The 19,242-nt window shown below is 39.2% G+C and overlaps 2 protein-coding genes across 3 annotated transcripts in view; one reads left to right on the forward strand and one right to left on the reverse strand.

The window, feature by feature from the left end:
- LOC309849339 (torsin-1A-interacting protein 2-like) overlaps positions 1-3,039 on the reverse strand; it is a 42,311-nt gene extending 39,272 nt beyond the window's left edge. Inside the window, exon 1 of the mRNA XM_082701750.1 lies at positions 2,901-3,039. The gene's annotated coding sequence lies outside the window, so the exon portion shown is untranslated. The remainder of the gene's footprint in view (positions 1-2,900) is intronic.
- TOR1AIP1 (torsin 1A interacting protein 1) overlaps positions 549-19,242 on the forward strand; it is a 43,878-nt gene continuing 25,184 nt past the window's right edge. For both annotated transcript variants that reach the window (XM_082701744.1, XM_082701745.1), the window contains exons 1-4: positions 549-3,060; positions 4,721-4,798; positions 8,418-8,477; positions 9,391-9,435. In XM_082701744.1, the coding sequence (XP_082557870.1) occupies positions 2,583-3,060; positions 4,721-4,798; positions 8,418-8,477; positions 9,391-9,435 (661 nt within the window). In that variant the 5' untranslated portion in view covers positions 549-2,582. The remainder of the gene's footprint in view (positions 3,061-4,720; positions 4,799-8,417; positions 8,478-9,390; positions 9,436-19,242) is intronic.

Consider the following 19,242-nt stretch of genomic DNA (forward strand, 5'->3'; position numbering starts at 1 on the left):
ACTGCCTCTAATGTCACCTCTTATGGGCCAGCCTTGTAGTTTGGAAAATATCTACAGCAGCAAATCTGGTTTGACAAGAGCTTAGCTCTACCTCACAGTGACGAAAGCTGGTATTTGTAAGGTTGCTAGGTGTGGGAGACAGGTATGGCAGAGCTAGGAATATGTATGTTACGTAAGCAAAAGAGAGAAAATCCTAAGCAAATATATGTGTTATCATCAAAGTTACCATACCTGTGACTTTATGATTCCCTATTTGTTTCTTTGGAAAGCCAAAGCCATTAGTTTCTTTCTTAAGCCTTTACAAGCATCTAGTGTAACACAGTACTGATTATTCAATAATATGAAGATCATTTTCTTTGATTGTTCAGTAACATATAGAATCTCTCATCCTTTTTCTTAGTATGTCCCCAAACCTAAGTTTAAAAGGCTGTGTCCGAGTTCCTACATAGAAACTGTACTGGTAAGTGTTTGAAAGAGGTACTTACTATGCATTAATGTTCATAATATGAATTTTGTATATTAATACTATAAAGTTTTATATTATTTGATTACATTATGAGACTTTTATTATGTTAATAATGAGCAATATAATAGGCACCTTATAGAGAAATCATTACTTAAATAAAAGCCAAGTATTACCAAGTATCAATTTCTTCAGCATTTTATCAAAGAATTAAGTCCCACAAATTTTCTAAATACTGTATCATTTTATCCAAGCTGACAACGGAGAATACACTTTTAATTTTCCCTTAAAAGATTAAAAAATAAGTAGCACCTCCTTTGTTACTCTTCCTCCAATTTCTTTGGCTATGTTGTATATTGTAAACAAAACTAAACTAAGCTCCTGACAGGCTAAAATCTAGGTAACTCTAAAGCATGTAACCAGGTCTGAAGCCGAAACTTATGAACTATTGGTGAAAACATAATAACACCTGAAGATTAAATTGAAATTTTTGCCCAGTTGCAACTGAGTCGCTGAAAAGCATGTTTTTTTTTTAAGATTTTATTTATTTATTTATTCGACAGAGAGAAATCACAAGTAGACAGGGAAGCAGGCTCCCTCTCAACGCGGGACTCGATCCCAGGACTCTGGGATCATGAGCTGAGCCGAAGGCCGCAGCTTAACCCACTGAGCCACCCAGGCGCCCCAGCTGAAAAGCATTCTAAGGTGATTTAAAGTACTTGAAATAAACATCTTCAGTTTTCAGAATCATTCATTGTAACTGGTGCCCGAAATTACAATTTTTAAAAAAAGATTTTATTTACTTATTACTTAAGAGATCACAAGTAGGCTGAGGGACAGGCAGAGAGGGGAAGCAGGCTCCCTGCTGAATAGAGAGCCGGATGTGGGACTCGATCTCAGGACCCTGGGATTATGACCTGAGCCGAAGGCAGAGGCTTAACCCACTGCGCCAAGCAGGCGCCCCTGAAATTACATAATTTCTTTACTCACTAAAACCAATTCTGGAAAGCCCTCTAAGAAGACAAGTGTATATGTATGAAGTAACCTTACTCCTTCTCCCAAATACTGATCTTCTCTATGTCTAAATTTGACTAAATATCTGCAGATTACCCGCGTCTGTAAACATGGTACAGAGAGGTGAAACACGTTAACTCTTACCAGGTTCTCTTACTTGGTAAACTAAATACAGGAAACCCTAAGCCAAGTTCAGTAGATCACATCATACCCAGAATCAACATAACAACGGATCACAAGTTAAAATTTTATTGCTCTTACTGAATCCGAGTATTTATTTCTCAATGTCCATAACGCGGCCCCACCTGGGTTTCTGAACAGTGCTACCGGCACAGAGCCTTCACAGGAAAGCCCGAAGACTGCGGAAACTCTGCAAATGGAAATCCACCCGAGTGTGTGCGCGCCTGCAGATACGATTTGGGGCTCTCAACAGGTGACTTAAACTTTAAAACTCGCTGCCTTCTTAAGGAGCTCAAAACTGAAAATTTTTCCAAGAAAAGACGGCACTTGCCGACGTACCCTTAAACCATTACTCCAGAAACACCTGGAAAGGCACGGCGCAGGTAGCAGTCGCTCAGAAACGTTCCAGGAAAACTGCGCAACAGCCGAGGGGCGAGGACAGAAACTTCTGCCCCCGACTTTCGCTCGGCCTTTCCCAGACCCTCGGAACCCGGTGGCAGGACCGGCGTCTCCCGCGTGCGGGTAACACTCGCCCCGAGCAGCTGGGTTCAGGAAAGGCAATCTGCCCGGCCAGTTGTCCCGTCTTCGTCGTCCCCTCCCTCCCTCCCCCAAGGCCAAGGACAGCGACGTCGTCCTCCCTCTCCTCCTCTTTGGTGCCTTCAGCCAGGAGGCGGGAGTGACCCGCAACAGCTGACCCGGCACAGGCACTGCCTCTCCCACAGCCCTCAGGACACACCATGGGCCCAGAGGCGGGTTTGCAGCACAGCAGCGACGACGCAGGCGGCGGCCCCGGCGACTCTCAACTGCCTCCCTGACCACCGCGACCACCGCCCAACACCACGCGAAGTCGTCGCCACCAACGACAGGACGATCTACGGACCCCCCCAAACCACCTTCGCGATCGACTCAAGCTACGTCAACAACTATGGCGGGCGACGGGCGGCGGGCGGAGCCGGGGAGGGAAGGGTGGGGGATCTACGTCACACCCCGGGCCCCCCTACGGGAGGGGAGACGCCGGCTCGCCCCTCAAAATGGCGGTGGCAGTGACGCGCCTGCGTACGGAACTCCTTCGCCGTCGCGCCACGGCCGGCGGGAAGTGAGGTTCTCAGAGGAGCCGCCAGAAGTGTACGGCGACTTCGAGCCCCGGGCGGCCAAAGAAAAGTCCCCGGCGAGAAGACGAGTCCCGCTAGAAGAGTTCCGGCCTGATTCTGCAAAAGAGGAAGTGAGAGAAAGCGCCTACTACCTTCGGTCTCGGCAGCGGAGGCAGCCGCGCCGCCAGGGAGCCGAGGAGATGAACACGCGAAGGACTGTCCGCCAGCAGCAGCAGCAGTCACAGCGGCCCCTGCTCCAGCCGTCTCCGGTTACCACCAGGAGAGGGTTACGGGACTCTCATTCCTCCGAAGGTGAGGCCGCGGGAGGGAACAGTCTCAGCCGCGAGCCGGGGAGCGAGCGCAGCGCGCGGGTGCGAGCGGCGCGGGTGCGCGTGCCCGGCGGGCGGGCGTCCCCGCGCAGCTGATCCCCGCCGGGGCTCCGGTGGCTCCGCGGCGCGGATGGGCGGGCGCCCCCACGCGGGGTCCGCCCCGACCGCAGGCGGGGAAGAGGCGACGGCGGGAGGCTTGGAAAGGCGGTCGGGCGGAGCGACCTGAGCGGGCAGCTGCGCGCATCCCTGGGCATCACCTTGGGGGCTCCGAATCGCCTCTTTCCCGCAGGCCTTCACGGGCGCACGGCGGGTGGGGGAGCGGGCGGGACAGCGGAGCACTTCGGGCTCGGTTTCACTTCGGTCCCCTCTGTCCTGCGGATGTTGCTACCAAGACCACTTCCATTTCCTCTAACTCTCAGAGGCCACAAGTCCCCAGCCGAGAGTTAGGGTGCTGCTGTAACCCTCCAGTCCTTTCCCATCGCCACCCGAGTCGGGGGAGAGAGGGGGGAAATTTGGTCAGTGGGCGTTTCGAGGGATAGCGTAGTGGGTGAATGGACTGGAGACACCCCCCCCCCCCAATATTTACACCGAGGTGGGTTAAGGCAATTCTACGGAACTAGATCCCTAATGTCTGCTAAACTTGAACTCTTTCTCAAGTATGGTGGTCTCTGCAAAAATGCACCGCGTTGGGGGCCCTCGATGTAATCTCATTGGTTAAGTAGCTCGACAAAACGAAATTCTTAACTAGTTTTCCTCTAAATGGGCAGAAAGGATGTTGGCAAAGCGAGTGTGTGGTTTTAGGTAAGTCACAGGGGAAGCAACTCCCTTAAGCCGTCTTCTCCCACCCACCACCTCTTCCCCATCTAACACTGAGTCACAGGTGAAGTTGGTGTTGGCCCCCAGTAAGGCACCTATGAGCTAAAATGCCCGGGGATTGAATCACAATGGAATTACATAGTTAGTGGTAGCCCATTGCCAGATACGAAGAGGAGGTGGATTGTCAGCTCAGAGCGGAGTCCTAGACAACGCCTGTACCTGCTGATGCATAAAGTGCGGACACATTTGAAGATGCGTTGATTTTGAAAACTTGACATTAAAGAGATGTAAGCTGTTGTTGGGTGGAGCTACTCAAGACAGTTTAGCCCGCTTAGTTTTCTCTTTCAAGATTAGAAACTTCCTAAAGACAAAGATCCCATCATCTTTGAAGTTAATTTTATCTCCTTCAATATCTGAAGACCCGCTTTGCACTGGGCCGGCAATAGATTACATTGTATTGACTCTGCCGCAGAGCCTAGTGCAGTTGTACAAGCTAACTTTTTTTTAATACATAAAGAATTTATTTCTATATTAGTCTTTGAGGATCTAAACATTCTTCACACTTCTGCTTTCTTCCACATCATTTCTGAAACTCTGGCCCATCTTTTACATTTCTAAATTAATATACCTTTTTTGTAAAGCATCAGAGCTGAATAGTTGATTTTTATGCTGCGTTAAAGAGTAGTTATACCTGAGTTCCTTTGTTCTGGTACTTCTGATTACATATTTCTAAAGAAATGAATTACTTGCATTTCTGCTTATATATTGTGTAATCTCTACCCACGTCATATGTTCTGAATATTGACAAATGTCATGTCTGTTTTTAGAGGATGAACCACCTTCACAAACTATTTTAAGCCAGACTGTCCCAAAGAAAACTATCCAGAGAACACCAGAAATTCCAGGTAAGAAAAGTGATTTTGTTTGTTGCCTTATCTGCCAGCTTCTTTGTATGTATACATTATAGCCTGGTTCATCCATGATCCCAAATCATAACTTAAAACTTAGAGGTTCAGCGAATCTTCTCTATAGATTGTTTCTTGGATTGAACCATACAGGCATATGTCAAGAAAAGATGGGATGGATACTGATTACCAGCCACTTTGCATATGGTCATTCATTCACATAACTCTGCGGCGTAGATGTACCCATTTTATAGGTGAGGGAACAGGAGCTCAGAGAAGCTAAGACTCTTCCCTACAATTACATGATGTATGATGAACCAGAATTCATGTCTTCTCCAAAGCCTTTTCATTTTCCCCCAAGTACCTCATTGTCACTCTTCTCTGTAACAATTAGCATCTCAGTGAAGTTCATTAAGTGTATCTTGCATGAATATGTCGCACTACTTTCCATTTAAAATGGACTAACTGGGGGGTGCCTGGCTGGCTCAGTAAAGCATGGGACTCTTGATCTCAGGGTTTTGAATTTAAGCCCCATGCTGGGCATGGTGCCTACTTAATAAAAAAATAAAATGGATTACATAGTCTGGATGATAAAATCATGACATGATATGGTCAGTATTTCATCAAATCTAAAATGTCATCAGTTGTAAAATTCACAGCATTGTTTTATGTACCACCTAGAAGGGAGAAATGCTGCCAGTTAAACTCCTAATATGTCATAGATGATATGATGCCTCCCAATTTCAGAGATGTTAAAGTGTAAGAATATTTGTGTCAATTAGTATCAATGTAACATAGAAGTGGGCTACATTGGTAGTCTACTTGAGTTTTAAAAAACTGTTTAAACTATTTTAAAAAGCGGGGGAAAGGATTTAGTTCAGTTATTAATGTTTAGTATCCTTTGGTTTTTAGTTCCATTTATTTTCAGTTTGCTTTTTTTGATATCAGGAAAGTCCCACAACCATAAATAATGGTAACTATGAAATTGACCATCCCTGACTTTTTTTTTTTTTTTAACTCATATCTTGACTTGTTTCCTTATCCATTGCTCTGATAAGATAATGCTTTGGGGTGCCTGGGTGGCTCGGTCAGTTGAGCGTGTCACACTCTTGATTTTAGCTCAGGTCATGATCTCAGGGTCTTGGGATTGAGCCCCACATCAGCCTCTGCACTCAGCGTGGAGTCTGTTTCAGAGTCTCTCCCTCTTCCTCTGCTCCCCCTCCTATGCATGCACATACTTTCTCTCTCTCAAATAAATAAATAAATAAATCTTTAAAAAAAAAATTATGCTTTATAATTTATTCTGTTTAGAATAAGGTTCAAGTTTAGTTCCAAATAAACATACCCTTTATATTTAATGCCTATGTTACTGTGTTAAGATTATAAACTCTCTTGGGAAAATGCTTTGAGGGCACCTGGGTGGCTCAGTCAGTTAAGTGTCCAATCTTGGTTTTAGCTTGGGTCATGATCTCTTGGGTGGTGAGATCAAGCCCCGTATAGGGCTCCCGGCTCAGCAGGGAGTCTGCTTAAAGATTCGCTCCCTCTGTCTCTTCCCTCATTTGCACACATGCCTACTCTCTCCCTCCTCCTCTCTCAAATAAATAAGTCTTTAAAAAAAAAAAAAAAAAGACTAAAGACCCAAACCAAGGGGCCACCTTCTAAAGCAGCCTAATAAAGACAACTACATCATTTGACATCCTGTTTTTGTAAGTTATGGTAAACATCAATTATATTAATTTAGAACAGGTATAGAGTTTGAACTCTTCTTATTGTTCTAAGTTCCAGAATTGATTTATTTTCACATTAAAATAGCCATTGGGTTGTTCATTCAGGTTAGTCCATGTATACTTATATAACTGTTCTGTAATCAGATCATTCTTTTCTGGAAATCATGAAGCTGGTGTTACAATGTGAAATTATATTAGAATTTCATTTTTTCTTACAGTTAAATAGATACTTTTGTTCTAACAGTTGGGGTTTCTAGCTAAACAATCATAGATAAATTTTTCTTAATGCCTACTATTTTGTCACAAACATTTGATTCTTTGGGTGCTGAACATTTGATTCTTTGGAACATTCTTTCATTCTTCAGATATTTGTTGAGCATCTACTTTATGCCAATCCCCATGCTAGGTGCTGCGGATGCAGTGGTGAGCAAAAGCCATCAAGGGACGAAGATTGCTACAAAAGAAGAATACTTGCTATTTTATTCTCCAATTCCTCTCTTTGGCACTCTTTCTCCTTTAAGTAACTTATATAAGGCTATGTATATCATAGAGCATAGGGAAATTGCTTCTTAAAAGATGGATCTGAAATAGTAATTGATGTCTGTAGATTAAATTGAGCTTTAGGTTTTAAACCTGAAAAGAGTGGGAATACAGAAGAGGAAAAGAGGAAAGTTGTAATGATGGGATTATGAACGTGTAAAGGATTTATTTTTAAAGTTATTTCTTTAAGTTCCAATACCTGATGTGTGAAACGCTAGCAACTAAGGTAGATAGTTCATAAAATCTTAAAGCTGGAAGATTGAGGGAAGTCATCTACTCAAAGTTTCTATCAGTGCAGGTTGTCAGCATCCGTACGTATAGTCCCTGATCATTTTCACTGAAGTGGAAATCATTGCCTCACTATCTGTTCTGTTTTGGAGCCAACAGCAATAATTTATTTGTTTAAGTAATGAACTAAAATCTACTTCGTTGTAACTTCCTCTTATTGATCTTAGTTCTGCCTTTTTTGAGCTATGTAAAATGAGTGTAATCACTTCTCTACATCTCTGTCTTTAAGATGCATAGAAACATGCTCAGTAAGTATTTTTTGAACATATGAGCAGCTGACCCTTCAGAATATCTCTTCTAGATACTTTAAAGGGGAAATTGGGTTAAGTCAGTTTTGTCAAAACAAATACAGGCAGTTAGTGTAACGGAGGGGACCAGTGATATCCAGTTCAGAATGGTTTTCACAATTATACCGAGACAAACAGAATGCCTTTTACAGAGAGAGATGAAACAAACATATTATAATCCAAATTTAGATATATATTGGACTTTAGTTTACGTTGTTTAGGGCTCTCTGATAAAACACACCTTGGTTTGCTAGGTTAACATTTTATCTAACGGGATTGGCTTTTCCATTAACCCTATGCCGTTGAACCTTAGTCTGAAACAAATCCTGGCTGGATTAACATTTCATTTAAAATTAGAGCTTGAATTTCTTGAGTATACCTAAGGTTAAAATTTGGACGGACTATATTAACTCTAAGGATGTTAACCCCAAAATTAAAATATGCCAGGAATAATCCCTAATGAGGATAAGCCCCAAATGGAATAAATAATTGAGTTGCTGTTGCAGTGCAAATTTTGGTTCTTAATTGGAACTATTAGAAGAATTTTATTTGGTATTCTTTTCTTTTTATATAACTGTGGTCTGTTCAGAAAAACTGCTTATTTTTCCATCATGTTCATAAACTTTTTATGGCAGGAAACTTGTCTGTAGTTCACTATTATATTCCCATACTTAATGAAAGGCTCAGAAAAACCTTTGTGAAATAAATAGATGATTGTATAATAAATTTGTATGTTTGACATTTCGTATTTTTTTAAATGCGTTTTTTCTATATTAGTGGTGAGTGAAGATCCTATAATCAGCCTGCGTAGACCCCCTCTAAGAAGTCCAAGATCTGGTAAGAGATTGTTTTGTCTGTTAACTGTTTTATAAATATAGTTTTATTTTTAAATAGGTTAGTACTTGTATTCATATGGTTGAAAATTTTAAAGTTATTAAAATACACGATGAAAAGTCTCCCTACCTTCTCTGCCCTTTACTACTAAGTCTCCTCATCAGAGACAACCAATGTCTTCAGTTTCTTAGGTCTTTTTTAGAGATATTTTATGAAGATACAAAGAAATTCATATATTAATGATATTTTCCTCCCTTCTTAACACAAATGTTAGCCCAGTGAACACTCTTATGCACCTTCCTATTGTCTGTTTTTATTTTTACTTACTTTCCATATATAAAGGGCTTCCTCATTCTTTTTAAGAGTTTGTTCTTATATGTTGCTATGATTCTTTTTGCTAGCATGATGATTTTAAACTAGGATTGGGAACTTTTTATTCTTCCCAGCATAGTGCTACTAAAAAAATCAAGACTGAGGCTTTATAGCTCAGGGCTATAAAATTTTTCTGCCTCATTTTTATTTCTTTTTGACTAAGACCTCTAAAAATGTTGCCCTTAAGTTGATTTCATGACTCTGAAAGAAAACTAGTAAAGTTATTCCAGGCAGTTTACTTCTGCTTCATTTTCAGAGTTTATTAGTCAATAAGGGTGCTTTATCATGGGAACTAAAAAACAACCTTATTTATCTTCCCATTGGGTTTTTACTTCTCAGTCCTTTTCTTTAAGAAAAAGTTAGGATGGTTTGCATTTTTTTTGTTTGTTTTTTGGGTTTTTTTTTTTTGATGGATGGATAACTGTTATTTTAAGTATTATAATGATAAAGATCTGTTAAGGTTTTGATGATGAACCTGTGGTAAAGTACCATATGATGCATTTCCTTTTAAGCTCTAATCATTTTCTTGCTATCTCTCTTGCAGATTCGACATACAAAACAAATGGAAATACTAAAATGAGTGAATTAGGTTTGTTTACCTCTAATTTTTATAGGTTTTTTTTTTGAGGGTTTTGGTTATCAGAATACAGGAATATACACATTTAGTCACAGACTTGAGAATATTATTTTGTTCATTATCTTAGCTTGTGGGACACTGTCCCTATGGCCTTGATCTTTCTTAATTGCCCTGGTTTTTAGTCTCTGAAATTACATCATTTGTCATATTATTTAAATTCATAAATGAAGATGTAATAACATACATTTTAATTTTTATTAGACTTTGTTAAACTCAGACTCCTGGGAGAAAAGGGATATCAACTTTGGCATTCACATTTTTTCTTGATTTAGAAAGTAAATTCAAGATGTCTTTTGCAGTAAGTTCAGCATCCTTTCCGATGTTTGCTGAACTGGTTTAAATGCTTTTCAGTGTTTGCTTTGGTGTAGGACATGAGATACCAAGAGTGAACCTACATTGATTGTGGTTGGACTTAGTTTTAAATTTAGAGATGAGTCAAAAAGGAAGGAAGTCTCCCCTTTTTTTTTTTTTTTTTTTTTTTTTTTTTAAGAACTAGTTGCAACTTCTTTGAAATTCATCTTTCACTTAGGCTCAGGCTGATTTCTTAAAGATTTCAGGATTTAGTGTCTGGCTACTGAAAACATTCTTTACATTATGCAACTTACCCACCAGAGTTTCTCAAATGCTTTATTTAAACCCCCCCCCCCCAATTTTTTTTAAGTTATAATCTCTTAATTGGAAGAGAAGTTGGAGCTGAAATAATTCAGCACTTTTACTTTCTATTGTAGATTTTTAAATTATTTTTATAAATACTTTATAATAAGAACTAACTTTTTAAAAACTGCTTTCCGGTTTAAAGAAAAATTTCTACAGGATTGCCAGAGAATGGCGTCTTCTGATTCTTTTTTATGGTAATATTCTTAGAGTATTAAAAGTGGCTATTCATGGAGCTTCAATATTATTGATATCACCAAACTGTTTTTTATACTCTCCTGCTTGCTGCCCCATCCTGACCCTTTCTTCAAAAGCATGGTTGACATTGAATAATCTTAGAGGTACCTCTCTTAAAGGTATCTGTATGGGGAGTCAGCTTCTGAGTAAAATCTTACCTGCAATTCTGTTTTTGTACAGTCTATGAGCTAAGAAAAGAGACTTTGTGTGGCTGGCAGAGTCTCAAATATTTACTATTTGGCCCTTTATGGAAAAAGTTTACCACTTTCTGGTTTATATCAGTGGCAGGAATAGAGACCACAAATCAGCCAAAGTGACATTTGTTTAAGAGTAAATTCAGACAGTTACATACTTGCCTGGACGCAGATTTATTGTAGCACCCCATTATTAGCCTCTGTGGACACCACAAAAAGACAGGAGATACAACGGCTCCTGTATTCTAGCTTGTCTTCTCTTTGGGAAAGCATGAGAGTTTGATTTATGAAATCTATCTTTGTCCTCAGACAAAGCACAAAATAAAAGTTTTATTTCCTTGCATATCCTTCACTTCTCACACCAACACATTCGATAAGTCTCTAGGAATAGAAAGTCTGTAGTACAAATATACCTGGAACTTTGTATTTTCCTTAAAAACTGTAGCCAAGCAAAAGCAGGTGATACAGTTAGTAGTTGGTTTCCACCAGAAGAGATGGTTGTAAGTGATCTATTCTTATAACAAGCAAGTTCCTAGGACTTCTGAAAGTACCTTTCCCTAATTGGATGAGATTATTGGAAAAGTAGTACCTCCTTAACAGCTCCTTTAATTATTGCCATTTGTCTACTAAATGGCACAGCTTTTACGATTTTTTACCCTCTTGGGCCCACTTTATTTGGAATCGGGGGTGGGGAAGGCTCTAGGCCTGCTGGGCCTGCAGCAGTGCTCACACTGGGCTGATGTGCCTATTGACCCTAGAGCCCACTGTGCCACTCAAGGCAGTATACTGCTCCATGCTGTGTCTGTAGTACCACAGGCAGCCCATGTGGCCCATGAACAATGACCCATTGGGCTAAGGGCCCATAGCTCCTTCGGCGATAACTGGTTGAGGGCAACCCCTTTGGTCTTGGAGATCTTGTGGTCCTGATGGAATGGCATCCCTTTGCAGACCAGGTAGTAGGTAATGTCAGTGGCCAGAATGTCTAGGCTAAGACCTGTACCATGTTCTCACAGTGGATCTGAGGGACACCGGTGGTAGGGAATGGTGAGTTCTGGAGATCCTGGGGGGTGAAGTTGCCAGCCCCAGGCCCAAGCTCTACTCCCCTCAGCCAGGATGTCCCCACCTATGGGCGGTTGTACTCAGACCTAGCCTATTCTCTCTGTTTTGCCACAACTTTATAATATTTTAACTATATTTTTAAAAATTAAGGGTATTACTGCTCCAAATAAGAGTTTAATTTCTCAAAGATTCTGTGTAAGCATAGTGAAGAATAATACCTTTAAAAAAAATAAATGTTTTTAACCTTCTACATGTAGAAGCCAAGGAGTTTAAAAAAGAGGAAGATGAATACAAAAGAGGGAAATGAAATTAAAACTTTTGTATAGTCCTAGATGCTGCTGATTCATCAGTTGTATTTAAATATTTATTCTTTGCAGCTTAGATTAAAAAGATGAAAACGGAATGTTTAAAACCTTGCATGAAACCTAATCATTAAGCACTAATTTCACAGTATTTTCTTGAGTTGTTAAGTAATGTTGTCATGGTGTGAGAAATATTTTTTTTTTTAAGATTTTATTTAGTTATTTGACAGACAGAGATCACAAGTAGGCAGAGAGGCAGGCAAAGAGAGAGAAGGAAGCAGACTCCCCGCTGAGCAGAGTGCCCGATGGTGGGGCTTGATCCCAGGACCCTGGGATCATGACCCGAGCCAAAGGCAGATGCTTTTAAACCCACTGAGCCACCCAGGTGCCCCATGGTGTGAGAAATATTAACGAAAGCCTTAACTTAAAAATTTATTCTGTGATATAAAAATCTATTCATTTATTAAATATTTTATTTTTAATAACCTTCTCTATATCAGTGACTGGCCTAATAAATGCTAGAACCATAACGAGCCATGGGATTTTTTTTTCTCTAGCTCTTATACTCATGATCTAATGGAAAAGAAAAACCTGTTGGGAAAATTATTGTAATTTTCTAAGTGTTAAAATGGTGCTATGTGTATGTGATAGCGTGGAGGAGAGGTTGGGCAGGTTTCATGAAGGAAATAGCATTTGACCTGAATTTTGAAGGGTCAGTAGCAAGCAGAGTGGGGAAAGAGATTTGCAGGTACTTGTTAATGTCTTGTAATAGACATCTCTGTTTATCTTCAGAGTCTGTGCAGTATGAGAAATTAAACCCTTTTGCATTAGAGACAATAGTCTCAGATTAGCTGTGACTCTGAGATATGTTAAATAACTTCTAGGATGACAGTAGACTTGGAATTCTTGACCTTCATTTACTAAAATGAAAACCATGTTAAGCATCTGCCTTTGGTTTGGATCCTGGTCCCGGGGTCCTGGGACCGCGCTCTGCATCAGGCTCCCTGCTCAATAGGAAGCCTGCTTTCCCTCCTCCCAATCCCTCTGCTTACATTCCCTCTCTCACTGTCTCTCTCTCTCTGTCAAATGAATGAATAGAATCTTAAAAATATAAAGTTAGGGAAACTTAGTTTTTAAAAAATTGTAAATATAGTCAAGACAATGGGTAGACTGACATAGTGATGATTATTATCAAATCAAATAAATGTATAGGTTTTATTATTATTTAGAACATCTAATTCATGACATATCTTTGGATTATGCATAAGGCACAAGGATATTAGTGATATTATCAAGATAACCGTGTTTAGCAAGTTACTGTTCGTCTTGAATACTATTGATAAATATTATTAGAAACATAAAATTCTATAGAAAGGGCTTTTAAAGACTAGAATCAAAGATTTAAAAGTGTTCAAAAATCGATAAAATCCATGATATATTGAATACTTCAAATATAATGATAGAAAAAATGGGAGCTCCCTTATATAAATTGGTTAAAAAATTTCTTAAATTATCCCGCAGACTGATTAGATAATACATACATAAACAAAACAAAGGAAATTGAATTTTCAGCAACCTGTATATGAGGGATTGATTATTAGGTGAATTGGCTCTAAAGAAATTGACCTGGAGTTTAAAAAGTACATGGAAATAAATTAGGATCGAAAAGGGAAGGATAACTGCACTATACATTCCCCTCACACACACACACTGGTAGCTCAGTGAAGGAATATACAGATTCTAAAATCAATTCAGCCTTAAATTTTGCTATACCAAATAATTTTTTAATTATATAAAACAATGCCCTAATATAAATGTGACTTCAGCAAAACTGCTTTGTAAATGAGTTACACTTAGAGGTTCTTGGAACCTGAGAAGAGTTCAGCACTCTGTCTTTTCTTTATCCTTAATTTATTTTAAAAATTGAGATACTTCTGGTTTCCCTCCTTGTCCACGTGTAAGAAGCTTGGAAGTCACCATGCCAACCTAACAATAAACACAACTGAAAAATCAAAAGCTCTTTTTGGATCTGTGAGAAAGGAGAGAACGCAGGGCAAATCCTTGCCTCCCAGAGTAGAGAGACAAATACAGGATATCTTGGCTTCCCAAGAGCAAAGACTGAAAAGTGGAGACCTCTGCAGGAACCAGTTCTGGGGTAGAAAAACCTGAGCTATAACTGATCAATTGTAGGAGGCTCCATGTGAAGTCTGAGAGTGAAAAATGCCAAGGGGACCCAGTCAGCATGGTGCCCCCACTGTACTGTGAGGTTTACCTCCAGGAGCTCAACCAAATCCCCATAGTAAGTACCAGAGAAAAATTCTCTCATGCTTTGGCAGGGAGAGGGGGGAAAGGAATCATTTGGAAATATATCCGATTAACAAGGCCTGCCTTCAAGGCAGTCGAGTTAACCAGAGCCTGACCTACTGGAGTATTATCAGCATGCAGCTGGGGGGAAGGAAAATAACATACGGCAGGCCACTCTAGACAACCTGTCCCACCTAAGGAAGAAAGAAAAACAATGAGAACCACTTGTGAAGTTCACAGTTCAGAGGCATAAACTCACTGAAAGACTAAGAATCACAGGACTCAGGAGCCCTCCCTTTCCCTCCCCCCAGACCTCATCACTGCATTTCTGAAGGCTTGTTTACAGCAGTTCCTTTTACCCAGTCCACCATGTTCAGCTGTCAGGACAGAAGATTAAGATTTGGTGTCAAAACATACACAAAGGTGGGTGCCTGATTTCGGCTCAGGTCGTAATCTCGGGGTGGTGAGATCAAGCCCTGCATCAGGCTCTGAACTGATTATGGAACCTGCTTCAAGATTCTCTCTCCCTCTTCCTCTGCCCCTCCCACATTCATGTGCGTGCATTTGTTCTCTCTCTCTCAAAGAAAAAAAAGGGAAAAGACCTATCAAAGGGCAAAAAATAATTTGAAGAACCCACCAACATCAGAACCAGATACAATAGGAATGTTAAGAGTTATAAGACCAGAAATCTAAAACAACTATGATTGATTTTGCTAGAGAGTCTAACGAGTAGAGTAGACAGCATGCACAAACGGACAGTGTAAACAGAAACAGAAATCCTAAGAATCAGAAAGAATCGCTAGAGATAAACACTCTAATAGAAATGAAGACTGCCTTTGACGGACATCATAGATTGGATATGGCTGAGGAAAAGAAAGTTCTGTGCTAGAGGGCATATCGATAGACTACTCAAATAAATGATAATGTGATACGATAGAGGTGTTAACTATGCTGTGATCGTGGTAATGCAATATATAAATGTATTAAGTCAGTGTGTTGTAGACAGACTTACACAATGTTTATGTGTCAGTTACATCTTAATTTTAAAAACCAGAATTCTCAACCAAAAAGAAGTATCAAGGACTGAAAAAAACACCACCCAAGGACTATATAGCTATAAAATGTTTAACACACATAATGGGAGTGGCAAAAGAAGAAAAAAGGACACAAGAAATACTTGAGACAATAATGATTAAGAATTTCTTCAAGTTAATGTCAAGATGCCAAATCACAGATTCAGGAAGCTAAGAGAACACCAAGCAGAATAAATGCCAAAAAAAAAAAAAAAGAGAGAGAGAGAGAGAGAGAGAGAAATACACCTAGGTGTTTATCATTTTCAAACTACAGAAAATCAAAGACAAAACCTTAAAGAAGCTAGAAGAACTGACCTATAAAGGAAAAAATAGAAGAATTACATTCAAATTTTCTTCAGAAACCATACAAGCAAGGAAGGAGTAGAGTGAATGATTTCAAGTGTAGAGAGTAAAAGACCAAGCCTAGTACCTTGCAAAATTACCATCAAAGGTAAAGCCTTTAGCCAGGCTAACCAAGGAAAAAAGAAAAAAGAAGAGATAAAACTAAGAAAAAAATGTCACAAATTACTATATATAGAAGCAGAGGAATTGCTTCCCAGCTCATCCTGTGAGGCCAGTATTCCCCTAATACCAAGCCTAGACAGATACAAGAAAACAAAACTACAGATCAATATCTCATGAACATAGAAGCAATAGTCTTCCACAAAATATTAGCACAATGAGTCCAAACCAAAAAGAATTGGGCATGTGACTGGTTCAAGTCAGTAAAGCTTGTGACTGGATCTGGGGGTTGTGAATTTAAGCTCCACATTGGGTGTAGAGATACACTACAACCAAGTAGAATTTGTCCCAGGCTGGTTCCACATTTGAAAGTCTATCGCATAAACAAACTAAAAAAGAAAAATGACGTGATCCTGTTGATATATATAGAAAAAGCATGTGACAGAATCCAACACCCATTCATGATAAACAGGAATAGCGGGGATCTTTCTCAGTTTCACAGTACTACAAAAAATCTAAACAGCTAACATCAAAATGGTGAGAAACTGGAAGCTTTTGTATTATTACAAGTGCTAAAAAGAAATAAGCTGTCAAGCCATGAAAAGCCATAAAGGAACCTAAATGCATACTTAGGCAGAGATGGTCCTGCTCACCATTCCTTATCAACATTGTGCTGGAAGTTCTGGCAAATGTAGGTAAGACAAAAGGAAACAAAAGGTATACAGGTTGGGAAGAAAGAAAGAAAACTGTCTTTGTTCAATGGTAATAGAATCATCAATGTAGAAAATCTAAAAGAATGGACAAAAATAGGAACTAGTAAGTAATTATATAGCAAGGTTGCAGGATGCAAGGTTAATATACCAAAGCTAATCACTTCTACATACCAGCAAAGAACGAGAGAAATTTGAAATTGAAAACACTACAATTTATAATAGCATGCCCTCCCCAAATGACATACTTAGCTATAAATCCCAAGATTTGTACAAGATTTATATGAGAAAAACTATAAAACTGAATTAATAAAATCACAGAATTTTTTTTAAAAAATAGAAATATTCCACATTCACGAATGGGAAGACTCAGTGCTGTCAAGATATGGCTTCTTTTCTACTTAATCTATAGATTCAGTGTATTTGCAATGAAAATCTCAACAACTTATCTGAAGTTACAAACCTCTGCTCTGCAAAAGATGATAAGGAGACAATAAGAACAAAAGGCACAGACTGAGCGCAAATACTTGCAAATGACACATCTAATAAAGGACAACTATCCAAAATACACAAAGAACTGTTAGCACTCAACAATAAAAACACAACCTGATTGAAAAATGAGCCAAAGACTTAACAGACACCTCAATGGCAGATACACAGATGGCAAGTAAGCGTATGAAAAGATGCTCTACATTATATGTCATCAGGGAAATGCAGTTTAAAACAATATACCGCTACATATCTCTTACAATAGCCAACATCCAAAAAACTGGCAGTGCCAAATGCTAACAAGAATGTGGAGCAAGAAAAACACATTCATTGTTAGTGGGGATATGAAATGGTACATACACTTTGAAGACAGTTGGATGGTTTCTTGCAAAACCACATTCTTACTATATAATCCAGCAATTACATTCCTTGGTATTTACCCAGAGGAGTTGAAAACTTAATGTTTACACAAAAACCTGCACACATATATAGCATCTTTATTCATAATTGCCAAAACTTGGAATTAACCAACTTGTCTTTCAGTAGGTGAATGGATAAATGAACTGGCACGTCCAGACAATGGAGTGTCATTCAGTGCTAAAAAGAAATGAGTTATCAAGCCATGAAAAGACATGCAAGAACCAATTATGACTTTCTGGAAAAGGCAACACTATTGGGACAGTAAAAAGATTTGTGGTCATCAAGGATTCGGTGGTGGCGGCGGTGGTGGTGGTGGTAGTAGGGGAAGGATGAATAGAATGGAGCCCAGGATTTTTTTAGGGCATGAAAATACTCTGTATGATGCCGTAATGACGGATACATGTCATTATACATTTGTCTAAACCCACAGAATGTGCAACACCCAGGAGTGCACTGTAATGTAAATTAGGGCCTTTGGGGGATTATGGTGTATAATATAGATCCATCAGTGGCACCACTTCTCAACAAATAGACTACTCTAAGGGGAGATGTTGATAATGGAGGAAGGAGGCTATGCATGTTGGGTCTGGACCATATAGGAAATCTAACTACCTTCCCCTCAGTTTTACTGTGAATCTTAAACTGCTCTTTAAAATAAAAGAATTAATTTAAAAAGTAATGATCATTGCTGACCGTATGCCATTATAAACTAGACTGATGTAGTGGTAGATGGGCAGTAGACTAGAAATCAAAAGAGCCCTGTGTTCAAGTCTTTTTTTCATCTGTTCTGACACCCTTAGAAAAGTCATTTAATATCTATGAGCATTACCTAGGAAATTATTCCCTTATGACCTTGTGAGAATCCGATCGCAGACATGAAGGTTTTTAGAAAATTAACTAGCAGCATTTAAATATCAAGGGCTTAACTATTATGAAGATAATGATGTAAGACATAACCACTGATTTTTTTTTAAGAAAACCTCTTTTTGCATGCTGTGGGGTAAGTTATAGGAATAAAGAAAGTAAACTGCTGTATAAAAGACAAGTACAGTAATACATGCTTAGAAAACTCCAAATGGGAATTCCCTCCAAAAGGGAATGATACCTTTTTATACAAATGGAAATATTCATTAAAAAATTTAAGAGAATAGCACTAAGGCATATTTGGCTTTCCATTTTTCGTCTTGGAAAAGAAAATTGAAAAGACAGTCTACCTAAAGATCTAGATTAAAGTGGAATCTAATATACCAGATTCTAGCTTTTTAAGAGTAACAGTTACTATGTGCAGTTACAGTTAGTTATACCAAAAATTTTACAAATATATTTCACATATTGATGTACATTTGCCACTCTTACAGTAGGAATAGTTTGACCAGTGTTATATTAATATAATTAAACTGACCTGAACAGAAGATTCCTAAATTCACCATAAAATTTGTTGACACTTGTCTTTCACAGTAGTTTTCCCTTTTGGAAAGCAAATACAGGTTAAGATAATTAGAGGGAAAAGAAACAGATTTCGGCTTTGTGAGCAATCTGATTCATGCTACTTCTCAAATTGTCAAATGCAATATTTTAGCCCAATTAATGCAAGGCCACATTTGGATTTATCTCCCTTCAATTAAAAACCTTTCAGAATACCCCATATAAAAATACTACATTTAAAATTTGTTTGATACATTGTGTCATTTGTCTTTGTCCAGATTATCTGCCTCTGAGAAATAGTGGTGTTCATGAACTTGCTGGAGCTACACAGTTTCTTTCCCTCTTTCTTTGTTTTTGGCTATATCAGTGCAATAAAGAACTGGTTTGTCAGTTCTGCCAGGATGGTGGGTGTCTTAACAGTGTGTAGGGA

The sequence above is a fragment of the Mustela nivalis genome (assembly GCF_964662115.1).
Source record: "Mustela nivalis genome assembly, chromosome: 16".
NCBI lineage: Eukaryota > Metazoa > Chordata > Mammalia > Carnivora > Mustelidae > Mustela > Mustela nivalis.